The sequence below is a fragment of the Amia ocellicauda genome, chromosome 12 (genome assembly GCF_036373705.1).
Source record: "Amia ocellicauda isolate fAmiCal2 chromosome 12, fAmiCal2.hap1, whole genome shotgun sequence".
Taxonomy (NCBI): domain Eukaryota; kingdom Metazoa; phylum Chordata; class Actinopteri; order Amiiformes; family Amiidae; genus Amia; species Amia ocellicauda.
In genome coordinates, this window is record NC_089861.1 from 16,689,978 (window position 1) to 16,716,310 (window position 26,333).

The 26,333-nt window shown below is 41.1% G+C and overlaps 2 protein-coding genes and 1 long non-coding RNA gene across 6 annotated transcripts in view; 2 read left to right on the forward strand and 1 right to left on the reverse strand.

Annotated features, from left to right (window-relative positions):
- The window catches only part of fhdc1 (FH2 domain containing 1), a 48,338-nt gene extending 40,548 nt beyond the window's left edge, over window positions 1-7,790 (forward strand). Inside the window, exons 11-12 of the mRNA XM_066718472.1 lie at window positions 1,123-1,287; window positions 4,236-7,790. Coding sequence (XP_066574569.1) covers window positions 1,123-1,287; window positions 4,236-6,389 — 2,319 coding nt within the window. The 3' untranslated portion in view covers window positions 6,390-7,790. The remainder of the gene's footprint in view (window positions 1-1,122; window positions 1,288-4,235) is intronic.
- LOC136764426 (uncharacterized) lies at window positions 7,764-14,487 on the reverse strand. 4 transcript variants are annotated; one of them, XR_010821190.1, is made up of 6 exons: window positions 14,317-14,487; window positions 13,526-13,688; window positions 13,311-13,447; window positions 11,719-11,799; window positions 11,402-11,625; window positions 7,764-10,461 (listed from the first exon to the last, which is right to left on the reverse strand). It is a non-coding gene; the product is annotated as an uncharacterized LOC136764426 (long non-coding RNA). The 4 variants fall into 4 exon arrangements; XR_010821191.1 differs by having other exon boundaries at window positions 11,580-11,625; window positions 14,317-14,482; XR_010821188.1 differs by having other exon boundaries at window positions 7,764-11,625; window positions 14,317-14,481.
- Window positions 14,488-20,505: 6,018 nt separating this feature from the next.
- On the forward strand, window positions 20,506-25,910 carry LOC136764427 (calcium-binding protein 2-like). Its single transcript, XM_066718474.1, has 8 exons — window positions 20,506-20,627; window positions 21,069-21,299; window positions 21,457-21,688; window positions 22,549-22,579; window positions 24,393-24,536; window positions 24,775-24,884; window positions 25,023-25,170; window positions 25,319-25,910. Exons 2-8 carry the CDS (start codon window positions 21,226-21,228, stop codon window positions 25,345-25,347), a joined length of 768 nt encoding a protein of 255 aa, XP_066574571.1. The 5' UTR covers window positions 20,506-20,627; window positions 21,069-21,225; the 3' UTR covers window positions 25,348-25,910.
- Window positions 25,911-26,333: the final 423 nt, after the last annotated feature.

Below are 26,333 nucleotides of genomic sequence, written 5' to 3' on the forward strand. Positions count from 1 at the left end.
TTAGTCTCCACAGAATCCCTTCAAACTGGATGATCATTAATTTCATTAGTTTTGTAAAATAAAACTGTAAAACTGTAACTGTTATTTCGTAAAATAATTACTGTACTTGAAGTGTTAGATGTGTTGATTGGTGTTGGCCAACATTCTTCTTGTCTTCTTGTTTTAAATCCTGAACCAAATACCTGTGCCCCAAAACACACAACCTTTATACTGTTTAACTGTTTTAGCTGATTGAATATCCTAGAAGGCAGTACCTGAATGAATTAACCTAAAGGCAACAGCTGCTTGAATAATTCTAAAGACAGTAGTTGATTGAAGTAACCAAAAGACAATAGCTGTATACAATCCAAGATACAATGAAACTAAGAGAGACAGGGTAACATGACTTTGGTAGATCTTTGTAGCATCCTGAGTAGTTGGTATGAAACAACAGACCATAATACTTTAAGAAACTAATACTGAAAGTAGCCTCCAGAAATGACTAAAATACAAATATCTACAGAATTTAATTAACAACATAAGAAAGTTTACAAGCCAAAATCAGCCAAGAGAAAATACATAAATCTTCTATTGGTAGCATTAGTAAGTGCACAAATGTAAACATACACATTTTGAAAAGTAATAGTTATGTTTAAAGCACATGTAACCGGTGCGGGCCAGAGCTCCTCACTCGGGATTCAGTCAGTGCATCACCACCGCTCTGTAGCTGCACCCAGTAGGGTGGTGAGCCCACTACCAAAGGACCGAGTCTCTAACAGGAGAGGCTTCACACTGTACTGATTTACAGAGGGCTTACATCAGGAGCTCATATATCTGTTTGAATCTGCTTCCCTGGCAGGGAGGGACAAAACCTACATACCAATTTCATGGTCAATTATTGAATGGTCGGTTGACAATGAAAAGATTAAATAAATAAATGTTGAAATCGTTAAATACATAAATGATTAAATGTATACATTTCAGTATTTATTTAAACATTAATTTATTTATTTTTTGAAATGATTGAGGCACAAAGTTTACTACAGAGATGTGACCGTTTATGGAAAGTTGACTGAAAAGTAGCTTTTTTGCAGCCAGGTGTTTTAAGGTTTGCTGAATGTAGTGTGATTGCTTTGTCTGCAGAGTTCAGTGAGGACCCTCCAAGATCTGAAGAAGCACCTCCTACAGCTGCGGAAGGAGGGAAACTGTTTAATTGATTTCTTCTGTGAAGACAAAGAATCCTTTAAACTGGATGAGTGCTTTAGAATATTCCAGGATTTCTGCCTCAGGTTCAAAAAGGCTGTTAAGGTACACTCTCTGGAGTAGGTTTTCTTTTGTGTTTTTGAATGACACTTCTGTATTGCATGCATCAAATAATCTGCCATCTTTACTTAAAGTGGTGCAAAATACAAAATGTTCTATCACTATCACTAGTATTAATTAGTTAGTTAATTAACTTATGTTGTAAGTCACCATGGATAAGGGCGTCTGCCAAGAAATTAAAATAAATAAATAAATAATAATAATAATAATAATAATAATAATAATAATAATAATAATAATTACAAGTGAATAATATTTTTCAGACCGCTTTTGCAGGCACATATTTATTCTTTGTAAGGAAAACAATCAGCTGTATAGTGCACTCAACCGGTGCAAAAACAGTGCATGCCATACATTTATTATGTTTATTGTAATTTATTTATGTTGTTGTGTGTTTAACAATGTATAGTTTTCACTTCCACTTTGTATACTGGGCCTTGGGTAAAGGCCAAATGCTGACCACCCACTAGAACATAAGAACACAGTTTACAAACGAGAGGAGGCCATTCGATCCATCGTGCTTGTTTGGTGTCCAATAATAACTAAGTGATCCAAGTCTGGCAACCAGATCACATCCAGTCTGATTTTTTTAACTACTAATTAACTAATTAAATCCATGGTGAGTGTGTTACTTTACATGGTTCTATGGTACATACACTGTAGTAATAGACTGGTCACTCACTTAAAAAAAAAAAAAGGTGTTATATACTTACAGGGTTAGATTTTGACTTAACTTGGATATATGCAATACAGAAACAACTGAATTGTGACTTTACCCCTTTCAAAAGAAGTTTATTTATTATCATGTCCGCTGTCTTGAATTAATCTAAATCTCTTATCAATAAATATACGCTTCTTTATTTAATAATCAAGAATGTAAAATTTATAAAATAATTACAGTTTAATTCTACTATAAATATGGTATTAAAGTCTAAAGTGTATTTTTTAATATAAACCATGCCTCTAAAAACTAAGGATGTGACAGGTGAAAGTGGGCGGCACCGATACAAGTCCTATATGTGAGGTTCTATAACTATAACTATAACTGAGGACTTCCAAGCAGTTATACTAGACAATAATACAAATAAATTGAAAACATCTGCAGACTAAACAAACACTACCTGACACCACAACAACACCATTCACTGTCCTTTTCTTGACCCAAGACTACAAACAGAAAATTTACTTTTTTGGTATCATTGTGAGGCTGACATGTATTATGCTGAGATGTCCTTCATGTCACCAGTTCTGTTTTAACAATCAGGGAAGTAAGCTCCTTCAAATCCAGCATTGCGATTTAAAACACAATCAATAAGCACAAAATGCTGTATCATCCACGATGGATGAATGTAGCCGACTGTATTTAATCTCCCAATGTATTGTATCTACATTTTAACGACTTGTTCTTGCTTCCCTGTGTAGAAGGGGAAATGCAAATCCTACTGGGTACGGTGTTTTTCATGAGAATACTGATCTCTGAGATTAGTAGGCCTATCGTTTTCTGTTGCCCCAGGATAAACATCAGTTACAGTGAGGGAAAAAAGTATTTGATCCCCTCCTGATTTTGTACGTTTGCCCACTGACAAAGAAATGATCAGTCTATAATTTTAAAGGTGTGTGTATTTTAACAGTGAGAGACAGAATAACGACAACAAAAATCCAGAAAAACGCATTTCAAAAAAGTTATACATTGATTTGCATGTTAATGAGGGAAATAAGTATTTGATCCCCTATCAATCAGCAAGATTTCTGGCTCCCAGGTGTCTTTTATACAGGTAACGAGCTGAGATTAGGAGCACTCTCTTAAAGGGACTGCTCCTAATCTCAGCTCGTTACCTGTATAAAAGACACCTGTCCACAGAAGCAATCAATCAATCAGATTCCAAACTCTCCACCATGACCAAGACCAAAGAGCTGTCCAAGGATGTCAGGGACAAGATTGTAGACCTACACAAAATCTGTGCAGGGAGCTGAAGGTTCGAGTTGCCAAACGTCAGCCTCGAAACCTTAATGACTTGGAGAGGATCTGCAAAGAGGAGTGGGACAAAATCCCTCCTGAGATGTGTGCAAACCTGGTGGCCAACTACAAGAAACGTCTGACCTCTGTGATTGCCAACAAGGATCTTGCCACCAAGTACTAAGTCGAAGGGGTCAAATACTTATTTCCCTCATTAACATGCAAATGAATTTATAACTTTTTTGAAATGTGTTTTTCTGGATTTTTCTGTTGTTATTCTGTCTCTCACTGTTAAAATACACCTACCATTAAAATTATAGACTGATCATTTCTTTGTCAGTGGGTAAACATACAAAATCAGCAGGGGATCAAATACTTATTTCCCTCACTGTATAGTAGCAATTATAGAAGAACATTATTTTTGTTAAACCATTACATAGGTGTAGGTTTAGTTGAGAGAATGTTAAATTGACACCCCAATAATGTATGCCTGGCTCCATAGGCATAGGAGATGCGTCCCCCCCAATATTGACAGCGTCCCTCCCCACTCGAAGTGCGTACTTCGGAAAGTACTTTGGAAATATTGCAGCCCACGGGTTGCCCACCACTGACTTAGATGATCAGATCACATTGTAGGTCAAATTAATGCAGGTACACAGATAAAGGGTTTACAAACTTTCTCTCACCACTCTATCTAATGAAGACTTCAGGTATTTAGTTTTAATTGATTTGTTTTTTTCCACCACAAGAAAAAAAAACGGTCAGAGATTACTCTTGGAATGGAATCAGAGACTATGTTTAAGAATTGGTTGGTGAATATGAGCTCTCAAGCTGACACAGAGACATGCTATGACAAACATCTCTATCACAGAATATCAGTCAACCACTGGATTTTTAAATGTCTTTACATGATACCCAGCTCAGTTATATCTCTTAAAATTACTTTTTGCTTTTCCCTGTGCTTTTTGCCTTGCAGGATAATCTTGAGAGGGACCTGAAGGAGGCTGCCAGGCAGAAGCGGCTTCGGGAACTGGAGGAGAAGAGGCATTCTTGGGCAGGTGGGGATCAAGGCAGGGGTTTTGGTCGTAGTAGCAGTGAGAATGATGTGGAGATGCTAACCAAGGAGGGCCTCCTGGACTTCTTTCAGCACAAACCCCACAGCCCCCTGACCCGCTCTTCCAGTGTAAAGCGCTCCAGGCACTCAGTGGCTGCCATGGCTGACCGAGAGCTCTGCAGCTTCCTTGGGGGCTTGAGGTCAGAGGACTCCACCAAGTTTAACAGCCTTCCCAGGATCTCTAGGTGCCACTCCAGGAAAACCAACCCATGGATGGATTCCCCAAATGACAATCAGGAACTTGGTGTGAAATGCCACAACTTAGACAGGAAAGACAGTGTCACATTGAATGCAGACCAGGAAGATTTTTCACAAACTCCTGTGGTTGAGTTTAAAATTGGTTTGAATATAATGGAAGATCCACATGTCATTAATGGCAATACTACTGTTGTTTCAGAAAGTGGTGGGATAAATAATAATAACCACTACAAAAATGTTTTTGAAAAGACTAACGGTACCAGTCATGAGCAAATGAATGTCAGTGTGTCAAGGCACACGTTGGTCCCTGGACTTCAGGTATTCAGTCTCATTACTCCTATTAATAATAACAGTATGTACTTAGTGAACCAGGGAGATGTTTGTTTGGATAATTTGAAGATGGAAAAAGATACCCTAAAAAGTCCTGAAATTTTAGATATGGATACCCCTCCCTCTTCTAAGAGCTCCAAAACAGAAAATGATTCCAGAACAGAATCTGATTGTAAAATGGAATCTTTACAGTTTACAATCTCTTCTCAAAATGAAGAGGAAGGGGACATTAGCACTATTTCCTCAACGTGTGATATACATCTTCCTTTAGATGACTCTGCAACAAACAAGAAACCTATACTTTACATAATGGATTGTACAGAGACTGACCATTCTACATCCTTGGACTACTCTCAAATCCATGACAACCTTCCTGTTTTTAAGGAAGACAATAACTTTGGAAACCAAAATGTGCATACTAGTATGGACAATCTCAAAGACCCAAGTTCAATTTCTTCTAATTTGGAATCAGAATCCACTAATGAGGAGTCGGTTTCTGTTACTCAGTCTGCCACCACAGAGGAGAAAGCTTGTGATAGCTGTGGGACAACAAAACAAAAGAAAAATGAGAAAATGGTACAGGTCAACAGTAAAAAAACTGGGCCTAGGAAATCGAAGCAATCTTCAAAAATACCAGGTACTCGAAATAGTGGAACTGCCCATGGTGTAAGAACATTACCTGCCACAGAAAATCAAAAAATGCGAAAAGTGATGCCTATATCCAGACAGAGCAGGTCTGGCAACTCTGTAAAGACAACAGAGTCATCAGCCTATGAAAAGAAAAATAAAGAACTGAGGCATCCACACCAGGATCAGAGCAATCCAGGGAGAAAGACTGAATACCACACAAGTACCTCTCAAAGCTCTAACGTTCCTGCAGAGAACCAAAAAGTTCACAAGGGCACACCATCCAGTACTAGTAACAATTGGCTTAGAGAACAAAACCCACGCACCCACTCAATCAGGAAGCCCAGTGCCAAACCCGTACGTAACATTCCTAAGCCCAAGCCAGAGGAGAAGATGTGCCGTTCCACTATGCGAGCCCTGGCTCAGGCACAAGGAGCAGCTGAAGGGAGCAGCTGCCAGACTCCCACTCATAGCAGCAAGCCCTTGTCTGGCACTCCCAGTTTTGCCCGTGGAACAGTTGCCTCTTCCTCTAGGAGGATGAAAAAAGACCTGACCACTAGTTCATACCCCTCATCGCCTTCTAACAGTGCCACTCCAACCAGAACTGGCTCCAAGAAGCAAACCGTGAAAGCCAACCCTAGTAACAGTGTGTTCCCTCCAAAGGATGAGGATATCGTCCAGGGCACATTAAAGAGAGCGCAGAGTGTCAAAGTCTCCAGCAAGAACTGGAATGGCAGTGAGATGCCGCCTCATAAGAGAGACCCGAGCAAAGGCAGCAGCTTTTCTGAAAAGTCAGTGGTCCAATCAAAAGACTTAAGCAAGTTAACTACAGAAAAAGCTCTAAAACCTATGTGGAAATAGAATATGAAAGAATATTTTTCTCTGTGATGAAAAAATATTGTTTACTTATGGTTTTTAACATATTTACTGTTGCATCTAGCCATAAAATCATAGTGTCACTACATCATGGCAAAAAAAAACTTTTTTTTTAAAACCCTGTAAATTTTCCCTTGTGAAAAGTGTGGCAAATATTTAACAATTCTGTGTTAAGGCTTTATGATTTCTGCAAAGGAAATATTCAGTTCAGCAATAGTCATTTAAAAGGTAAATACAGGCTGTTTTGATTATTTTTACATGAAGTTTCACATGTAAATGTTTATTTGGCAATAGATTGAAACATAGACAATACAAGCTACCTAAAAGCTCAAACCTTGGAGTTTTTACAAACTTGAATCTGTTCTTATGTTTATTGCCACAGTTATTACTATACAAAAAAAACTATATTAAAATAACCCTCCAACCCAGGGTGGATTCTGTATTAGCACAGCCTAATCCAGGAATGTGTTTTTCACAGGGGACTGGTGATGTTTTTAAATACACCTCTACCCCTATAAAACATGATCCGATTTAATGTGAATTCATATATAATGTGGTAAAGCAAATTTTACTCCAATTGCATTCCATTAAAAAGTCTTGTCTGCAAGTCTTAAAGTTATACAATTTAACTTTACCTTTATCTTCATTTGAACCTTTTCTATAAGTAAAAACTGCTCTCCAAAATGTTTCCAAAATATTTAACATGCTAGTTAACAGCTCATATTACTTAATCTACATATAACATAGTTGGCTGACAAAGTGGCCCATGCTCCTAATAGCTAAAATACCAAAATGATTGTTTACAACAATTTGTAAGGATATGTAATTTCAGCATTTTCTGATATTTTATGTGCATTTTGCATTTTCATAAGCATTACACACAGACCAAATTATTTATGTATGATGAAACCTAGCAAACATGTTTAGTACCTGTGTTGATAATACACTATGTTGTTAATATTTTAAGTAAGCTTATTAAATAGTTGTTAAAGAAAGACTTATTTACTGCATTCACTGTGTTCCAACATTTTTTTATTTTTTGTGCTGTCTATTAATAATGGAAATGCAAGTTTGATATAACACTTTCACCTATAACACAGTAAGATTGTTTGGGATACTGAGGACTGCGTTATATCGGGGTAGAGGTGTATCTAATTATCTCCAAACCTTTTATCCTACTCTTTGATTTAAACATTGTCCTGGTATGCTAAAACATTCCATAGTATACCCTACTGAATGAACATAATAAGTGTTATACAACCTTTGTGATTTATTATCATTTACAATATTCAATGAATTGTAAATTCTCCTGAATATGTTTTAAAGCTGCTGAAATCTGTTATTTGATTTAAAAACTTAATTAAAGGTAGGAGCTATTATAATATTGTTATGCTCAGCATGTTTGTGCCTTTTTCAAACCCTAAGTGGTTTTGGCTCCAAATGCCAAAAAAAAACATTTGCGTTATTAAGCAAAACGATAGTTCAGGCAGGAAACTCACCTAACACACAGCAAGTTAAAACCCATTGGCTGCCTCAGAAAACTAATAGGAAAAAATTGTATTTAAATTCACACACAACAAACAGCGTGCCCTTCATCTGTGTTTTAATCTGGTTCTGGGTTTCATGTCATTGCCCGCCGACAATGTTTTGGGGGAATTCCCTGGCTTTCTCAGTCCGGGAACTGCCACTTATTTTCTTAAAGTCGTGGATAAGTGGTTCATTGACTGTGTTGATTGGTTTGTACGTCTAAAACCCAGTGATCCAGGGTCAGGAGGTAAAGCAGGGGGTCAAGGATTTACCAAGGCACAGGGAGCAACTGCTTGCAGATGTAGTTAACACTGACAAAACTTCACAGTGAGAGAGAGTCAGTGAGGGGTTTGTATGAGGAGCAGAGGGAAGCAGAAAACCAAGTTGGGAGGTGCAGGGCGAATGGGAGCACAGGGTGAGTGACAAGTGCACAAGGTGTTCAGAAATGTTGATTGAATGATTGACTGAAGGGAGCTGGGAGAAGTGACTGGTAAGGAGAGAGCAATGGTGACCTCTGGTGGGGATATGTGAAGGTGCATTTAGACAGGGATTGTGACAACTATATTCAGTTAGTGATGTTCTTGATATATCGAATGAAGGTTTAAATAATACAGTAAATATTAATCAAGTCCTCTAAAGATACTCAGAACCAAGCTGGTTAAGACAAAAAAAAAAAAAAACATAAAAACCACAAAATAGTTTCTTGTTAAAAAGTTTGGCGTATCAGGCCTCACCAGCTCTCTCTTCAGGGTGTACAATGATATTGTACGAGAGATCGAGGAGTGTGATTAGGTGTGCTGTATTGTATGGGCCAACAGTAAAGAACATCTTCTCTTGAGATGCTGCACACATGGCAATACTCCCACCTCTCTGGCCTGAACACTGACTGTGGCTCTGTGACCGATGAGGCTCCTCCCACGTCTGCTCACTCTGGGCAAATTGAATCGCTTCATCCACATACATGAATACATGTGGCAACATGTTTGCCTCAAGAGCAACATAAAATGAACATGGGTAGCCATTGTAACTGTCTGCTACAAAATATTTTAAGGGAATCCATTACTGTGATGAGCCCTGACCTGAACAGACCTGTTCCTGTCAAAGGTACCTGTACAGCTGTTTCATCCTTAGCTGGTGTCGATTCAAGACCTGGTCAGTGGTTCCCAGACTGACACTCTGTACATTCTGAAATACTTGATTTTCTTGAATATCTGCATCTCCCTCTAACCTACTGAGTTGTTTGAAACCAGTTTATCTACAATGGCAGCCTCCTGTTCAGTGTTGAAGACTCTATCTTTAAAGGGACAGAGCATTGAATATACAGCTGCATGATGCTTCACTAACTGTGCGCGTTACAGACTGTCACAACTTTCCAAACCCATTCACAAATTAGAATACAAGTTTATCTTCAACACAAGACCCACATGGGGGTAACCATTACAGGAGTGAATACTCAAGTACAAGGAGCTGCACCAGACCTGCAGAGGCTATGCAAGTGAGCCATGGTTGGCTTAGTTTCATAAGCAGGCTTATACGTTCATTCACAACAGCACTTACCCCTTACACAACACACAAAACACTGTCTCTTCTTTACTGTAACACTTTAGGTTTCTCTCTCTCTCTCAAAGCCATCAACAGTGAATGGGAAAAGGAGAAAGAACCCCTTTAGCCAGGCCAGCTGGATGACAGTCAGGCTCTCACTGCGTTCCTACAGGCGAAACGGCCCATTGCAGCCGCGCGTTTCTATTGCAACACGAATCTCCCTCCCGCTCTCGTCGCAGTTGGACACACAAGCCGGTCAGTAGGCGGGTTACTGATCTCCAAGTGGGTTGTGGAGGGGGATACAGGGGGCAGCAGCCACCTGAGTCCTGATCACTCAACACAGTGGACTATATGGGGGCGTGAATGTGATCCCACCTCAGTCTGATCCCTTCCTAGCCCAGGGTGAGGAATTTGCCCCCTCCCTCCACTTGGCCCACTGCCAGGCTGCTGCCGGTCTCTCTCTCTCTCTCTGTGTCCAGTCTGCAGCTAACAAGGATCTGGGATGTGTGGGGGACAGTCCTAATCCACTGATTATGGACCGGTGGCTCGGTACAGAAACACGTGCAATTAACCAATCAATTAAATACATACCAAAATAATCACAATCAAAAACAAACCAAATGTGTAGTAAAAAAGTACAATTCAGTAATAAATGAATTAAGAAATAACACAAAACAGTTATTAAAGTGAAATGAAATAGTATATACCCACACAGTACAGTTGAATAGCCCAGTCAGAATAGTTGCTATAATAACAATAGAGTAGAACAGTCCTGACACACGAGGAGTGACAGTGAAGGTGCAGTTCAGTCCCAGAGCAGCAGGGCTGATTATAGTGTGTAGCACACTGTCCAACAGTGCGATCTGAAAACATCAGTCAAGGGAGCAGCTGAATGATCCCACTAATGAACTGTGACAGTGGATCACTGGACTGCACAACTGATCAGTCCAACACAAGGGTGCAGTCTGCTCACACAATGATGTATTGACTGTGAATTGAAAAGATACAAAATATATTTTAAGAAATGGCGATGAAAAGTATCACAGCGAGATAGTGCTGTACATCATCAGTCCAATTGAAAACTTAATTAGATTAAAAAGAGATGGATAATATCATGGAAACTAACACACCTGACAGTAATACATTTTGAACTCTAACCAATTAAATATGAATTATTACTCTAAAAACTTTGAATTGCAGCAAAATATAAACCAGTGGTTCTTAAAGTGTGGTCCATGGATCAACCAGTGGCCCCAGGTAGTCCATGTCTCCTCACCCGCATCCCCCAACTCTGCGAAGTCTAATTCCCAGTGGGGGGCTGGGTGGTCTATGAAAATTATTTAATTTGGCTAAGTGGTCCGTGGTAACATTTGCATCAGCTGAGTGGTCTGTGTGTGAAAAAAAAGTTTGATGAACACTGATCAATGGAGTGGCAGCCAAATATGTATACACCCCATACCTTTACTTTAGTTCTAATTTGAACAAAGACCTTTGACAGTAGCAAACATGTCATCGTGCTTGAGTTTGACTAATTTATTTCACAGAAAGTGAGGGTCTGATGGTTTGAACAGTGTGCAGCTCAGAGCTCCTCTCTGCTCTACACCAGTGTGGGGCTCACAGACAGCAGCACCTGATCTGTGACTGACGGCCCTCACACCCTGAATGACTCCCTCTGGGGCTGGAGAGCACTGATCTGAATCTCACTGTTATTTCTCTCACTGGTTACTGCTCCTGCTGCCCCCCCACAGAGGATCTGCCTCCTTCAGTCTGTGGGACTTACAGGAGAGATGATCAGTGGGGCTGCGTTCTTGCCTCCCTCATTGAGGTAGGGGCTGAAGTATGGATAGAGTGTCAGTCTCATAGAAGGTGTCAGTGAAAGTGCAGGTATGAGACCTGGCCTCCACATTGTAAAAGCAGACCTGCCCCACCTCACAATCCACAATGTTGATGGACTCTCTGGCAGCTCCTAAATCCCAGTCAGTCTTCTCCCCCACCTCCACCTCCCAGTAGTGTCTCCTTGAACTGAAACCCTCCTTTCCCAGGACTCTGACAACATAATCAAATCTCTCTGGATTGTCAGGGAGAGCCTGTCCTTTGTCTCCATACCTCACTTGTTTCCCATGAGCTGTATTGGGGTCCAGAATCACATCCACTGTGGAGCAGAAAGGAAAGAAACATGAAGAAAACAGTCAGAGGTCACACTGAGTTTATACCATCTCACTGCCTGGCACTGTGACTCACTCACTCTCTCTCTCTGAGTGATGAGAACAGAAGAACAGAAATCACAGAAATCACACTCCTGCACACTGCTGGATCCTCTTCACCTCTGGAAGAAAAACACTCTGGTCATACAACCATCAATTACAGAAACATTGTGTTGGACTAAATTAAACATTGCATTATTAAATATAAAAATGTGATGTAATGAAGACCACATTTACATAGATTAAAATAACTAAATTCAATAGAGGAAATTACAGTTTCCTTAAAGAGTTACTTATACCCTGTTTCCACTGACCACATGTAGGTGCACCTCGGCGTGGCCAGGCTGTAACCGTACACGTAAACTTTGCTTTAATTTTCATAGGTGCAGCTGCCCTAGAAACTGGAGGCTGAAATATCTTAAATATTAAAATGCAATATACTTTGGACTGATATATTTTTGTGATATCTAACAGATAGTCTTATAGGGTGACAGGATATTCAAAAGTAGAAACCGGGACATATTTAAAAAATATTTATAAAATCACTTAAAAATATGGTATTTGTTAGAAAAATAAGTGTTAATTTCCACGTATCTGCTTCATCTAGTTAATGTTTTTTGAGCTGCGCATTTAAAAAATAAAGGTGTATCATGATCTGATTAACATTAACTTAATTATCCTAGATATTTTCCCTTATTATTTATCTGCAGGAGAATTAAACTGTGTTGCATTATTAAATAAAGTGTTTAAATCTGTCCTGTGTAGCCACTTAGCATATCATGAAATATACAGCATGAAATATACAGTCACAGACTACATATGTAGCTTCTTAAGAACAGTTAATACGTTTATATACGAATATGGCTACAACACTCTGGGATTCATACCCAAACAGTTTTCACAAATTCAGTGTTTAATTATTTCCTGTATAACCTATACATAAGCTTAATCAATGTCTAAATAAATTAATCACACATCAATAACATCATGCAAGGCATACATTTTTTAATTTTGTATGGGATTCCTTTAAAAAATACCTTGTCCTGACACCATAATTAATAGATCAGGTATTGGCTGTAATAATCGTTAATGTTGATGTATTTCTGCAGTCGGTAAAGCGTCTATACTAGGATTACCATTATGCTAGCAGTAGTATACATATAGTTAGCGGTAATGAGGGTTTAACAATATAATTAAAATGTTCGCTTCTTCACCCGATCGATAACATCAAAAATACCTCTGTTTTTAAGATTTTAATAGTTTTAAGATAGTGTATTTGGGAAAAGTGTTAACCACATCTCTCGCATCGATAGCAGACGCCATTATTGTACTTACAGTTTTAAAATGCAGTGACTTTGTGTTTGGCTGCGTAAGTGGACGTAAATGTATATGCCCTAGACCAGTTTGGGACTCAGCTGGTACGATGTACGAAACAGTGCCTCCTGAAACTAGTTTGGGCACAGGTGGAGGTGCACCTGAGCCACTGTGGAAACGCCCTGGACTCAAGTGGCCAGTGGAAACGGGGCAATATATTCATCCTCACAGGCTAAGACAAGATCCCTGTTATCCCTCACTGCAGATAAAACACAGTCTGTAACTTTGCTGCAGAGTACAAATAAAATACAATACCAACCAATTCCATAAAGGTTGTTCAGTTCCTCCCTAAGTCTCTCCTCCAACTGAGATGTAAATTTCCAGACAGAGGTCAGAGGTCACAGTGATGTCAGAGCAGTCCTTGTTACGTAGAGGGGGGCGCAGGGCTGGGAGACTCTACAGCAGAATAGAGGAGACACTCATCATCATGGAGGGGTCAATAAAGGTCACTGTGAATAAAGTCACCGTGCTGACCTGTGGGAAGTGGATGTGGTCCTCAGTGTGTGAGAGCTGCTCCAGCTCAGTGCGTCTCCTCTTCAGCTCAGTGATCTCCTGCTCCAGCAATTCAATGCGCCCTTCAGCCCGCCTCTCCGCCGCTCTCTGCTTCTCTTCAGTCAGCTCCAGCAGCTCGGCCTGGCTTCTCTCAACCAAATTATATTATTTTACATAGGAAATGACAACACAAACAACATTCAATAGTTTATATCAAATAAATATTTAATTGTTAATAAAAACTCTGATAAAAAGCATTCTCACAGTTGCAAAAACAACCACTTCTTCTCCAAACCTTCTCAGACATATTCAACTGATGCACTAATTGGTAGTATGTAATACTTGTTCTTACTGTTGTTCCTAGTTTGCAGGGCAGATATCTGCTATGAATTTATCTCCAGCAGCAGGAAGAAATGTATACAGTTCACTTTACATCATGTTTCGGACATGTTTTAATATAAGTCCTTGAGGAAACTGAAAAGATACACAGAGCAGGGATTTCCTTTCCCAAAAAATAATGGAAAAAATAACAGTCCTACATTTGCAGCTGTACCTCCAAAGTTAATCAGGAAAAAAACTAAAGAGGCTCCAGAAAAATCCTGAGCAGTGAGATGATTATTTTCAGCCAGTATGAGCCAACAGTACATACAACCTATTGTTTGTGTATTGTCTGCTCTCCCACTCAGAGGACACAGCCGCTGCCCTGGAGGCCTCTGCCCGTCCCTCAGGAGCCGTCTCTCTCTCCCGCCCTCACCTGCTGCCTGCTACTGTACCTGCTGGAGCGCAGTGTGGAGTCTGGGGGTCTGGACAACAACGCTACCCTCAGCACACACCTCACAGCAGCAGCACCACCACACTGGCCCTCTGTCTCAGCCTGCAGTGAAGCGACTGGCGCAGGACTGACTGCCCTGCACCACAACACACACTGCTTCTGCTCCACTCCCACCTGGACTGACCAGTTCCTCAGGATCACCTGCACAGACGTGGAGGAAACAAGGGTTCCAGCACAGGGAGGGGCAGCTGCAGTCTGTATGGGTATGAGTAACTGAGAAACACCTAGAGGTATAGGAGAGTTGGATTTGCTATACAAATTAGCTCATTTAAGTAACACACACACACACACACACACACACACACACACACACACACACACACACTGTTTACACAGCACACAGTCACTCTCTCACACCGTGTTCACTCACAGGGGTGTTATTTGGAAGTTATTTAAAATAATAAATTAAAATATAACTTTAGATCATCCACATCATTCAAATAAGCCACTGTTTTCATATAGCCTAGCTTTAGTCAACAGTTATATGTATCTCCTATTCATATATATCTAGGGATGTGGTTGTGTAATGATCCAAGTGATGCTGATATAGAGTAGAGCCTACATTTTGTTTATCAGACAGATATGCTTGTGCAACTGGGAAAGTGATGTAGTATATGACAGAGGGCAGAAGAAGACTATTTTGGTAAGTGGAGAGAGACAATGTTCTTGTGATTGTGCAGAAGAGGCAAATGTGTTGGAGGGACAAAATTATGCAATTGGACAATTGGTGTAATTTAAAGATTTTTATTTGACTGATACCACAATATCTATCTATCTATCTATCACTAAATCTATGTCTCTGTAAGTATCTCTAAATCTATATCTCTATCTAACTCACTATCTGTATGTCTATCTAAGTATCTATCTCTATCTCTCTCTGGCTGTCTCTCAATAAATGTATTGTGTAGCGTCTGCAAATCTGGCTCCTCTCTGTAACCCTCGGATTTGTGGTTCAGACCTCTTTTAAGCATTATAGGAGTTTGATACACCGACATGTATTCCAAACCAATTCGACACAGTCTGCTGCTGGTGTAACGTAATGAAGCTTAATTTGCAGTGATCACGTAGTTTCTGGCAAGGTGTCGTGTGGCCTCGAACCATTGTATCGATACACTGTGCTTCAGGAGTGTCGGTACTGTATCGTGAAGCCTGCTTCAAGCGTAATATCACTACAGGAGAGCCATAAAAGAGCTGCGGGATCTAGGAGAGTCGGCTTGCTAAGCGTGGCTCTGAGGAGGGCCAGTCAATGAAGCTAGTATTCTGGGGGGTATACTGGACAGCCAGTACAACCGCATTACCTTTGCATTCAGCTCCCGCCACCCCGCATCCACTAAGGGAGAATCCCTTGTGCTGTTCTTCTACAAGCACCTGGAATAAAGAAAAGAGCTTTTTAACAATGTGTCAGACAAACCACACGATTGCACTTTCCTTTCTCTTACCTTGCAATGCTGGAGAGAGGGGTCTCTCTGCAGTGGAAGGCGCACCGGAGACTGGACTCAGGCAGCTGGGAGGGAGAGGTGAAGAGGTGAGAAAGGAACATGCACAAGAGTACAAAAGAGTCTATTTATCTGTGGTCGTGTGCAAGTGAGTCCCCCTTCCATTTTCTCTCTCTCCTGCTCTTCACCATCTGCTGCACCGCAGTATTTATGTATAGGTTTTAGCATAGCATATTTATGTATAGGTTTTAGAGCATTTTTTGCCCAGAGTATTAAAAGGCGTTTATGGGCCGACAATTATGAGGGGGAACCTCAACCACCTTCTGAATGCATGCTCTCCCCAGGCAGGTTTGATGCTTTGCACACCCAGCACACAGACACAAAGCCTGCTACTTTTCATCACTGACACCTAAGTGGTGGAATAACCTTCCCACTGAAATCAGGACAGCAGAGTCCCTGACCACTCTCTGGTGATTACTCCAGACACATCTGTTCAGACTGTGCTTGTAATTCATCAGCTGATTCTCCTGCGCTGTTCAGCACTCCTGTCATTTTCCACTATAATAACTATCCTTCAACATGCTGCTTACTTATACATTGCAAACTCCCATTTGTGATTTCTCCTATGCCCCCTTCCCTTTAGCCCATACTTAGGACTAATAATAATAATTGTATTATGTTTGATTTGTAATTTTGTGCAGTATTATTTCACTGTGTATTGCTCTTGTATCCTGTAAGTTGCCCTGGATAAGGCCGTCTGCCAATAAAAAAATAATAATCATCATCATCTCCGGGTGCTTTTCCATTTTTCATCTTATTGACATTGCCTACTTCTTCTGGAATCACATGTAGTATTTCAGTTATGATCATTGTGTAGCATAACAGTTTAACTGAAACTCATAGGCCAAATATTACCTCAATAAGAATCTTTTCAGAGGGAAGACGTGGTCAAGTCACAGGTATGCAGTAATCATTTGTTTGTGACAGAATTAATGTAAAACTAATATAATTTGATTATATTTCTAAAACAACTAACATTAAGCATCTTTTGAGTTAATGGAAAAAAACACATAATAATTTCTCTCACTGCTCCTCACAGAGAGCAGTTGTGGTCAGTCTGGTCAGAAGCGGGCAGCCTGGTCTGTCCCTCTCTCTCTCTCTCTCTCCCTTCTTCCTCTTGACCTCCCTAACCTTGTTCTTCTTCTGTTCCTTTGTTCAGTTTGCAAGTATATAGTCTTCATCTTAACCAGGGGTTCACAACTGGCAGACCGTGGTCCGGATGTGGACCCTGAAGCCATTTCTTCGGGACCCCGCAAGTGTGTGCAACAGCACAGGATGGCAAGACGTGGGGGCGGCACCGTCTCGATGTGTACAAACCTTTCAAAACTTGCATCATGTATGTCCCACCTCCTAAAGGTAAATAACCAATCAGATGTATCAAATATCTTCAGCCCCCCGAGCAGTTCTGTCCGAACAGAGTTGGTTTCTAAAATCTCACTTTACTAACTAGGTCATTTACTTCTAAGCAGAGTGATAGTCCGGATAGCCATTGACAGGATAGAATTATTTTAAAGAGAAAGCTTGGAGAAAGTAATACGGAAGTTGTGAAATGTTGTGGAAACAGGGATTGGCTGTAATATCTTTACCGTGAAATATAAGTAAAATATACAGTTTTATATATTTACATTTTGTATAGAATAAATACTGGCACTAACAACCATAGGTATTGTATGTCTATTGTGTTTTCATTGTTCCAATGTGCACTTTTCAACATTCATTTTGAACAGTGATCATGAACACAGGCTAACACGTCTTATATGAAATATGTGCAGGTAGTTGTGTTGATAGGACTACAGAAAAAAGTCTTAAACATGTATCCAATCAGGCAAAATTGCAGTAGGCTTGACAAACTATTCAGATAGAGAGACGGGAAAAGTAAAACAAGAAAAAGGCACAAAGAAAAGTTAAAATTAACAAAATCATAATAAAATACTGATCACAATAATAAAAGGATTAATAAAAGATGCATAACCCCCGATCCACCTCACTCCCCCCCAATCAGTCCATCATAACAGTATAATTTGTTATCTAATGAAAAGTTCTTTCCATCAGCCACTTAACAATAAACACTAACTATGAGCACCAATATGACATGGTCAACCCTGTACATACTCTCTTTTGTCTTCTGCTTGTTTGTAAAATACAGCATAAATGGTCAGTAAGCATGAGCTGTACTCATGTTCTCTGAGTGACTCGTATCAAGAAGACTAAAGTAGAAACAATTTCACTCAACAGCAAAACCTACTTTGACAAAAGATTTTATTATATTCAGTTACAGTAATGTTCTTGATACATTGATTGAAGCTGGAAATACTTTACAGTAAATATAAGTCCTCTGAAGATCAAATGCTACAGACGCATCTGATCCCTAATATATATATATATATATATATATATATATATATATATATATTTATTTATTTTATTTTTTTAAATGCCAATGTAAAATCCCACTTGGAATTTGCAATAATGTGGCAAATGATTCTGTGGTCCGATGAAACAAAAATGTAACTATTTAGACTGAATACAAAGCATTATGTCTGGCTCAAACCCAGCACAGCACATCACCCAGATAACTATTCCTACTATGTAGCACGGTGGTGGCAGCATCATCTTATGGGGATTATTTGCAGCAGCAGGGACTGGGAAGCTGGTCAGGCTAGAGGGCAAAATGGATGGAGTTCAGAAAAGGCAAATCCTTGAGGAAAACCTGCATTAGTCTGCAAAAAGACAAGATGGAGATTTACATTTCAGCAGGACAATGATGACCCCAAGCACACAGCCAAAGTGACGCTGGAAAACAAGAAAGTGAATGTCCTAGAGTTGCCCAGTCAAAGCCTGAACTTGAATCCGATTGAAAATCTGTGGCAAGACTGGAAAATAATTATTCATCAATGTATCAGTCAAGACAAATGGGCGAATATTGACCAATCCACATGTTCAAACCTGGTAGAGCCCAAAAACAAACAGCTGTAAAGGTGGTTCTACCAAACATTGTCTCATTTTTTTATTTTTCATTAACTTGTTTCACATTATACAATAATTATCTTGCCTCTTCAAAGTGTTTGTGTCAATGTAATCGAAATTAAAAAATCGAACAAAACATATCCCATGTAAGTGCATAAAAATGTCAGGTTGTAACACAACACAATTTGAAAAAGTCCAAGGGGGGTGAATACTTTCTATAGGCATTCTATCTGTTGTGCTTTGGTGAAAAGAGGCCTGTATTGTAAAACACAGAGCTTCAAAACTGTATATTGTCAAAGTCAAATGTCTCATTTAGGAATGACTAAACATGTATGTATTTTCCGAAATAAGGTTGTGATGACTTCGCCCTGACTTTCCTTGGCCTACCACCAGAGGTCGCCATTGTCCACGTTCGGATTGCTGCTCACCTTCAGCTTGATCGGTTCAATTCTCTCATCATCATACCATTCAGCACACCTGTTCTCAATTAACCCTGCCCCTTCAATCACTGTGTATAGCCCGCCATTCCCAGATATCCTTTTAGTGATGGGGGAAACGAAGCTTTCTGAACCATTGAAGCATTTGAAGCTATTGTACCTAAAAAGGTTCACTGCTTCGAAGCGCTCGATACAAACTCTCTGTAGTGACTATAGCTAACTGTAAGTGTAGTCTACATTTCATATAGCCTAGATATAGTCAACACTTACATGTATGTCTTATTCATATATCTAGGGATGTGGTTGTGTAATGATCCAAGTGATGCTAATATAGCGTAGAGCCTACATTTTGTTTATCAGAGATATGCTTGTGCAACTAGGAAAGTGATGGTTTATAATAACGTTTATTTAAGTATCTATCTCTATCTCTCATTGGCTCTCTTTCAATAAATGTATTCTGTAGAATCCGCAAATCTGGCTCCTCTCTATAACCCTCAGATTTTAGGTGGTTCAGACCTCTTGTAAGCATTATACACTGACGTGTATTCCAAACCAATTTGACACTGTCAGCTGCTGGTGTGACGTAACAAAGCTTCACTTGCAGTGATCACGTGGTTTCTGGCAAGGTGTCATGGGGCTTCGAACCATTGTATCGAAACATTGTGCTTCAGAATTGTTGGTACTGCTTCATGAATCCTGCTTCGAGCGTAATATCACTTCATCCTTGCAAAGTCGTGATTACTATCCAGTGTAATTTCTGAGCCTTTTCCACATGTTGTGCCCCAATACTGTTTTGACTCTTGCCTGTTTTTCCTGGGATCCTTACAATAGTGTGTTTGCCTGATTGCCTGACCTTCTAAACAACTTACCGTCCACGACTCTTAGACAAGACATCTCCTTTGTTGCTGTAACCGACCCACGACCCTCTGTTTGCCTGACCATTCTGTCTCTCTCCGCACCTGAGTCTTCCTCCCCTGTCGAAGTCTCTCATCACAATGGTCATATGACTTAGACAACACAGTCTAAATATGCAAACTCATTGACACTCATTCTCTCCCACTTGACACACACAATCACTCACACATAGACACGCACACAGACAGACTCACACACACACACACACACAGTCACAGTGTTCAGTCAGTCTCTTCTCCACGTTTCAGTTTCTAATCTGGACACATTTAGCCATAATCACTGCTTAAATACTTAACACAGGAGGGGGAGCGGGGGAGTAAGGAGAGGAATACTGTCGCTCTTTAACATCCCTCCATCACAGAAGAGAAGGACTGTGGCGAAAGAGTGACTCCTTCTGTCTCTCTGCCCGTCAGTCATTCTGTCTGTTCCTGCCTGAGGTGAGTGAACGGACTTGTCCCTCTGTCTGTCCGACACATATAGTCGGTCCATCTTTCTCTCTCATTCGTTCCCTGTGCCTGTCTCTCTCTCTCCCCAACTGTCATTTGTTCTGTACATCTCTGTCAGTCCATCAACTGTATTTCACTCTTTATTTATGACTTTTGTCACTGTCTCTCTCTCTCTCCAACTCCCTCCATCTCTTTTTCAGTCAGTCTGACTGCTCAGTCTATCTCTGCCTACATCTTCTTTCTCTTAGTCTAATTTTCTGTCTCTGTGTCTCTCTATATCTAGGACTTCCTCTGTCTCTCCCTCTCTTCCTCTGTGTCTCTGTCCACTTGTCTGTCACTGTTAGCACATTGTTAGGAACTAAAATAGAGAAATGCAAAACTGTGATTCTGACTGTGTTTCTCATTTTGTGTTATCTGTTGTTACACCCTCAGACACTATAACTGAGATATTCTGAGACACTAAAACAAAGTGATAGACTGACTTGCACTAATACACATACTAATACAATAATTGTTGCCAAGTATTAACACACACAGAGTAACACAATCTGTACCACACAGTGACACACACACACACACACACTACAGGATGTCACAGAAAGAGAAGAAGGAGAAATCATCGCGAAAGAAGGCAGAGAAGGAGAAGGCGCCCCCTGCAGACAGGTAGCAGAACTGAACTGTAACCTCACTGAACTCTTATAGAGACCAGTCTGTACAGACCTATAGAGACCAGTCAATAACCTCCTATACAGATCAGTCTATAAACCCCTATGGAGACGTTTATAGAGACTCTGCTTCCTGTTCTTTTTCTCCCCCCCAGCGTCACCACCATGCCCCGCGAACCTCCCCCCCCTGAGGCTGCCCCCCTCAAGCCAGCACTGCGCCGCGGCTCCACGGTGTCTCAGCATGGTGGCCAGGGTGATGCCCCCCCCCTACGCCGGGGCTCCTCCTCCGACAGCCAGACGCGGCGCGGCCGGGGGGGCAAGAGAGACAGCGACGTCTCAATGACAACAAAGATGTACTCGCCCTTCCTCAACGCGCTGTTCGGACAGGTGGGGGGTGTGGGAAAGCACTCACTGTTATTGCTCTAGATACTGTAGTTATTGCTGTTGCTGGATCAGTCAGCCAGACTTTCTCTGTGCTTTTGGGGTCAGGTGACCAAATCTTGTTATTCCTCTTGGTAATGAGTGACTTAATAGAGCTCAGTGCAATCTCTCTTCCTCTGTGTCTCTCTCTCCCTTTGGACCCCCCCCCCCCCTCAGTATCCCTGTTTCTCTCTCTCTCTGATTTCTGAGCCGGTAATCCTGTCTTACTCAGTATAAATAACTCGTTAGGGAGACTCACTGTCAGGTCCAATTAGTGCTAACGAGGCCAAGTGATCTATAGAGGGATGCAGGAAAAGAGAAAGTGGTCTGAGAAAGAACAATACAGGGGGAAAGAGAGACAGAGATACTGGGAGAGAGACAGAGACAGAGGGAGATTAGATGGTTTGTTAAAACAGTGTAATACAATACAAAATAGCAAAACAGTGAAAGATAGTACAATATGGAATATAAAAGTATAGGCACACATGTTAGAAAGATTGTGTGTGTGTGTGTGTTTGTGCCAGTGTGAGTGTATATTAGTGTATATCTGTGTGCATCAGTTTTATCAGTGTGTGCGTGTCAGTGTGTGTCAGTGTATATAAGTGTGTGTATCTCTGTATTTCAGTGTGTATATCAGTGTCAGTGTATCACAGCTAATCTGTTTTTCCGAGTCTGAAATCTCTGATTGTTACCTGCTCTAATTCCTCCGCACGTGATATCCCATAATAATCCATCTGGATGCTCTCCGTCTCACCGACCCCAGTCTAATCTTGCTCCCTCTGTCCCTCTCAGACTGATGTCTCTCTCTGTCTCTCCCCATTTCTCAGGAGCGCGAACTGGTGCCTGAAGAGGTGGATGGTGAGATACTTGTGTTCTCATACTTCTGTCCTTGCTATTCTCATTGTAATGGTCGAGTCTCTGTTCAGCAGGAGGCCACTGATTTTCTTTCACATTACATCTGATGTCCTCATTAGCCAGGCACAGTGGAAACAATCTGAGTGCTTTGTCCACCCCTGTACTGCTGCACTGTGACGTCAGTGCACGCTTCATCCACATCCTTAATGAGGGTGTTTGGCTCATAAGGGTGACAGTCAGACACCTGTCCCTCCAGGCCAATAGGAATTTCAGAAATGGGGAATAGGCTGGCAGGAACATCATGATGTGCTGCAGACTGCTCTCACAGTACCAATGTGTGATGGAAGTTTGCAATGTCCCAAAAATGTGGTTGTCCAAATGCAGCACATCCAGAAAACACAGCAGATGTGCAGCACTGTCCAAAGAGCTCTGTTGTCCGAGATGGCAGCACACATCGTTACATTCTCTCCCCACTGCCCCGGCACACTGGCTGTGCCATGCTGGCCAATAACATTTCCGACCGCAGCGCTAACATTTGGCCAGATAGGAGCTTCATCAACATACAGGAACCCCAGGTTTCCGACACTCGATCAGATGCCATGCTTTTCTCTGAAAAGGATGATTTATTCCTGAGTTACTCCGACTGTACTGAAGGACATGGCTCATATAACACACGCATTATCACGTTGCCTTCACTCAGTCCTCATTTCTTTGAAAAGGTACCAAATACATCTGCTTCATAGTCACTTGGTGCCTTTTAAAAAAATTTCCAATTGTGGTTGTGCTGATAAGATCAACCCCTAGGAACACGTTGATGCTGTGCTGGATGTGCAGCAGCATCTCCTGCACTGCAGTGAGTACACGGCCCCACCCAACACTGGCTGCTGTCCTTTCAGCTCTGAAACCCAGAAAAGCAATGTAAATGCAATCATCTCACACCAGCACAGGTTTCTGTAACACTGCACTACGGTTCCAATACTGTACAGTTGACTTGCCGATTCGCAGTGAGAAATGTTCTGACAGTTGAATTGTAGTTGACCTCTGTGGTCTGGGTTGGACATAAATCCAGCTGCTCACATTGTCAGACCTCTGTTTATGACGTGATCAGTTAGTGTTGCTCTAATTTCATCATGAGGTAACCGTTCATATTTGTTGTGGACCACGATCATGACCTCAAGCTGCAGCTTCAGCTTGACCGTGTCCATATCATTGACGGTGTCCATGTCCAGCTACTTTCATGCCTGTTATGCAGTGATGTAGCGATTATCAATTCTGTATCTTTGCATTCTTAGGACAAGGTCAGTTGCAACACTGGACAGTTAATGATACCAAATGATTATCTAATTGAGTACTTTGAATAAATAATAATTAGCATTTGAAACAGGTCTTTATGTAATTCAGTAGTATTTAAAGAATGGAGTAGGTGATTTAGAGTTTTGTACTTTGTATGTTGTCGATATATACTGTGTCTCATGGTCAGGATTTTACACTCTTATTTTTGCACTTTGGCACAGACTTCTGAAATAATTGTCAAAGCAATTGTAAAAAGATATTTAATTCCTCCCCTCTACCCTTCTACCCTTCTCTCTGTTTTCCCCTCACCCCCTCTCTCTCTCCCACACTTCTCTCTCTTCTATCTCTCCCTTGCTTCTCTCTCCCCATTTACCTCCACTCCCATTCCCCCTTCTCTTTCTCCTACCCACTCTACCCCTCTTCATTCCTCTCTCTCTCCCCTCACTCCCTCTCTCTCTCTCTCTCTCTCTCTCTCTCTCTCTCTCTCTCTCTCTCAATCTCTCCCTGTCTCTCTCTCTCTCAGAGCTCAGTGAGGCATTCCGGGAGTTTGACACAGACGCTGACGGGTTCCTGAGCTACAGGGACTTGGGCGACTGCATGAGAACCATGGGCTATATGCCCACAGAGATGGAGCTCATTGAAATCTGCCAGCAGATAAAGATGAGGCGTAAGTGTGTGTGTGTGTGTGTGTGAGAGAGAGAGAGAGTGAATGTGTGAGTGAGTGTGTGGGTGTTTGTGTGTGAGCCTGAGTGTTTGTGAGTGAGTGAGTGAGTATGAATATGTGAGTGTATGTGTGTATGAGTGTGAATATGTGAGTGTGTGAGTATATGAGTGTGAATGTGTGCGTGTGTCTGTGATTGGCTGTGCTTGCTAGTGACTGTGCTGTGATTGGCTGTTCTCCACAGTGGGTGGCCGGATTGACTTTGAGGATTTCTGTGAGCTGATGGGGCCCAGGATGCTGCAGGAGACGGCCCACATGCTTGGAGTGAGGGAGCTCAAGTGCGCCTTCAAACAGGTGAGACAAATATACTGTACAGTACTGTATACATACTGTATTATATACTATACACTGTACTGAATGCTGTACACTCTGTTTACACTGTCCATACACTGTAACATTGTATACTGTCTATATACACTCCCTCCCTCTCAGTTTGACTCTGATGGTGATGGGGAGATCAGTGTGGCGGAGCTGCGCGAGGCTGCGGTGTCTCTGCTGGGTGAGAGCCTGTCAGGGGAGGAGCTGGAAGAGGTACTGAAGGACATCGACCTGAACGGAGACGGACATGTGGACTTTGATGGTGAGGGAGAGAGAGGGAGAAAAAGGGAGAGAGGGAGGGAGGGGGGAGGAAGAGGTGGACACAAACAGAAAGAGACTCAGATCGTTGTGCAGTTGTGTTTCTCTGACATTTGTCATCCTGTCTTTCTCTTCTGTATTTCTCTCCACAGAGTTTGTGATGATGCTGTCATCACGGTAACAGACTCTGCAGACTGGAACTGACCCCAGCCTCCTCGGACACACATGAATGAGAACTTCTATATGTTGCACAGGATTAATAGATATATTGTCTAGTCCATATGTTGTACAGATATAGAATATACACTTTATATAATTTACATTGTACAGAGATGGTATATTTACTATATATAATGTACATTCTACAGAGATAGTATATTAGTATAGATATTATATATATATATACTGTAAATTACATTGTACAGAAATAGTATATATAGTCTATATATTGTAGAGAGAGTATATATACAGTACTATCTAGTCTATGTTGTACAGACATTGTATGTATACCGTATAGTCTGATGTTGTACAGAGGTAGTACACACTGTGCTGGGAAACTGTGTGTTGTATGTGTGGTGTGTGTGTTCTGTATGAGCAGTACATATACTATACAGCTGTAGCCTGCGAACTTGTACAGTTACATAGCTGTTACATTATACAAGTCTGTTGATAAATGAACAGGTATGTGTCCTCAGTGTAAATGTAAACATTTGTTAAATTATATTAAAAGCATGATTAAAACCATGGTGTGTCTGTGCAGAGAGAGGGAGGGAGAGGGGCAGAGAAGAAGAGAGAGAGCAAGGGAAAGGGAAAGAGAGAGAGAGAGAGAGAGAGAGAGAGAGAGAGGAAGATGGAGGGATTATCTGTGATTTTACACTGGGAAGGCTTATATAAACTCAGGTTTATATAAATATGAACTACATCTCCCTTCCTGCCTTGCTTCTTCACGTCTGTCCTGGGCTGATACCATAGACACGGAATCACTAGAGTGGTTGCGCCTATTTGAGCTATATGAGAGGCTGGAAACAAGACGGCGGCCATATTGACCAGGGATGGAAGTACAGTACCTATAACGCAACAGATAGAAGCGGAGATACAAAAGAGGTGTTTGTGGTACAGAAAATATTTGTAATCTGTATAGTATTTCAAAAAGAAATACTACAACAA

Coding starts and splice junctions, on each gene's coding strand:
- LOC136764427 (XM_066718474.1), top strand. CDS start 21,226: ATGTCACAGAAAGAGAAGAAGGAGAAATCATCGCGAAAGAAGGCAGAG. Junction 24,885..25,022: donor TCAAGTGCGCCTTCAAACAG/GTGAGACAAATA, acceptor CCTCCCTCTCAG/TTTGACTCTGATGGTGATGG. Junction 25,171..25,318: donor CGGACATGTGGACTTTGATG/GTGAGGGAGAGA, acceptor TTCTCTCCACAG/AGTTTGTGATGATGCTGTCA.